At 37.3% G+C, this 1,679-nt stretch overlaps 1 protein-coding gene across 1 annotated transcript; it reads left to right on the top strand.

Moving 5' to 3' along the window:
• Positions 1-4: 4 nt before the first annotated feature.
• On the top strand, positions 5-1,378 carry LOC102241681 (psychosine receptor-like; the record flags this gene model as incomplete). Its single annotated transcript, XM_005853039.2, has 1 exon — positions 5-1,378. A coding segment is annotated over one exon (978 nt), but the record flags the coding sequence as incomplete, so codon positions are not given.
• Positions 1,379-1,679: the final 301 nt, after the last annotated feature.

Genomic DNA, 1,679 nt, shown 5'->3' with positions numbered 1-1,679 from the left:
TGAGCAGCACGACCTGGATCACTATTTGTTTCCAATTGTTTACATCTTCGTGATAATAGTCAGCATTCCAGCCAATATCGGATCTCTCTGTGTGTCTTTTCTGCAAGCAAAGAAAGAAAACGAATTAGGCATTTATCTCTTCAGTTTGTCACTGTCCGATCTGCTGTATGCTCTCACTCTCCCTCTCTGGATTCATTATACTTGGAATCAAGACAACTGGACTTTCTCTCCTGCCCTGTGCAAGGGATGTGCTTTCTTCATGTACATGAACTTTTACAGCAGCACAGCCTTTCTCACCTGCATTGCTGTGGACCGGTACCTAGCAGTTGTCTACCCTCTGAAGTTCTTTTTCCTAAGAACAAGAAGATTTGCATTCATGGTCAGCCTGTCCATCTGGGTAGTAGAAACCATCTTCAATGCTGCCATTTTGTGGGAAGATGATATATCTACAGAATATTGTGGCACCAATAAGTCTACTTTTACTCTATGCTATGACAGTTACCCTTTGGCGAACTGGCAAATTTCGTTCAATTTCTTTAGGACGTGTACGGGCTATGCTATACCTTTGGTCATCATGATGGTTTGCAACCGGAAAGTTTACCAAGCGGTGCAACATAATCAAGCCACGGAAAACAGTGAAAAGAAAAGAATCATAAAACTACTTGTTACTATCACATTGACTTTTGTCTTGTGCTTTACTCCCTTTCATGTGATGTTGCTGCTCCGCAGCATTTTAGAGCCTATAGTTGACGAAAAGTATGGGAAGCAGACCTATAAAATATATAGAATCACGGGTGCATTAACGAGTTTAAATTGTGTCGCTGATCCGATTCTGTATTGTTTTGTAACTGAAACAGGAAGATCCGATATGTGGAATATATTAAAATTCTGTACTGGGAAACTTAATAAATCACAAAGACAAAGAAAAAGCATATTTTCTATGTCTACCAAAGATACTGTGGAGTTAGACACCCTGGAATAGAACCAAGGAATTGTTTTAAGATGCACAATATTATATCACCATGATTACATTTTGAGAAGGAAAACTAGCATGGGGTAGAACTAAGTTTTCCAACTGAGGGAATATTTTAATATCCTCTCCAATGGGGAAATATTTTGAAAGTGCACTGTGCAGCTCCTTGGCTTTTATTAAATGAATATTAAACAAAAATCTAATATTTCCTAATTACTCAGAATTGTTATTGTTGATGGCAATTGTTTTTGTATCTATGCTATAATCCCTCAGAGGTTAGTAAGATATGCAGAACTGTGTGTCTTTAATTTGGTAACCTTTATGTCTGGTTTTTATTATTTTTCTCACTCTTTCTATAGATTTTAGGCTGTCAGCTATAACGTCTCCCAACCATATGTCCTTGTCTCCAACAACCTCAACTACAAAATACCTCTTCTAATCTTCTCACTCATAACTAAATAATGATTGAGCCCACTCTAAATACTGTTTTGTGTTTATTATTGGGATTACAAAATATATGGTCTCATGAAGCCTAGTGAAGCTCACATCAGTTCAGAAACCTAGTCACTTCTATATAAAGGAAAAGTAAATGGGCTAGAGTGACAATCTGAAGGCTCTTCCATGATATAAAGCACATGAGCTTTGTGGAAGCTCTTTCAGCTGCTCAAAGACCTTCTTTACTTTCTTTCAAATCATATTTTTGTTT

This window comes from Myotis brandtii, unplaced genomic scaffold (genome assembly GCF_000412655.1).
Source record: "Myotis brandtii unplaced genomic scaffold, ASM41265v1 C42674878, whole genome shotgun sequence".
Taxonomy (NCBI): domain Eukaryota; kingdom Metazoa; phylum Chordata; class Mammalia; order Chiroptera; family Vespertilionidae; genus Myotis; species Myotis brandtii.
Note: the sequence above shows the minus strand (reverse complement) of the source record. Positions and strands in the feature narration are given on the sequence as shown.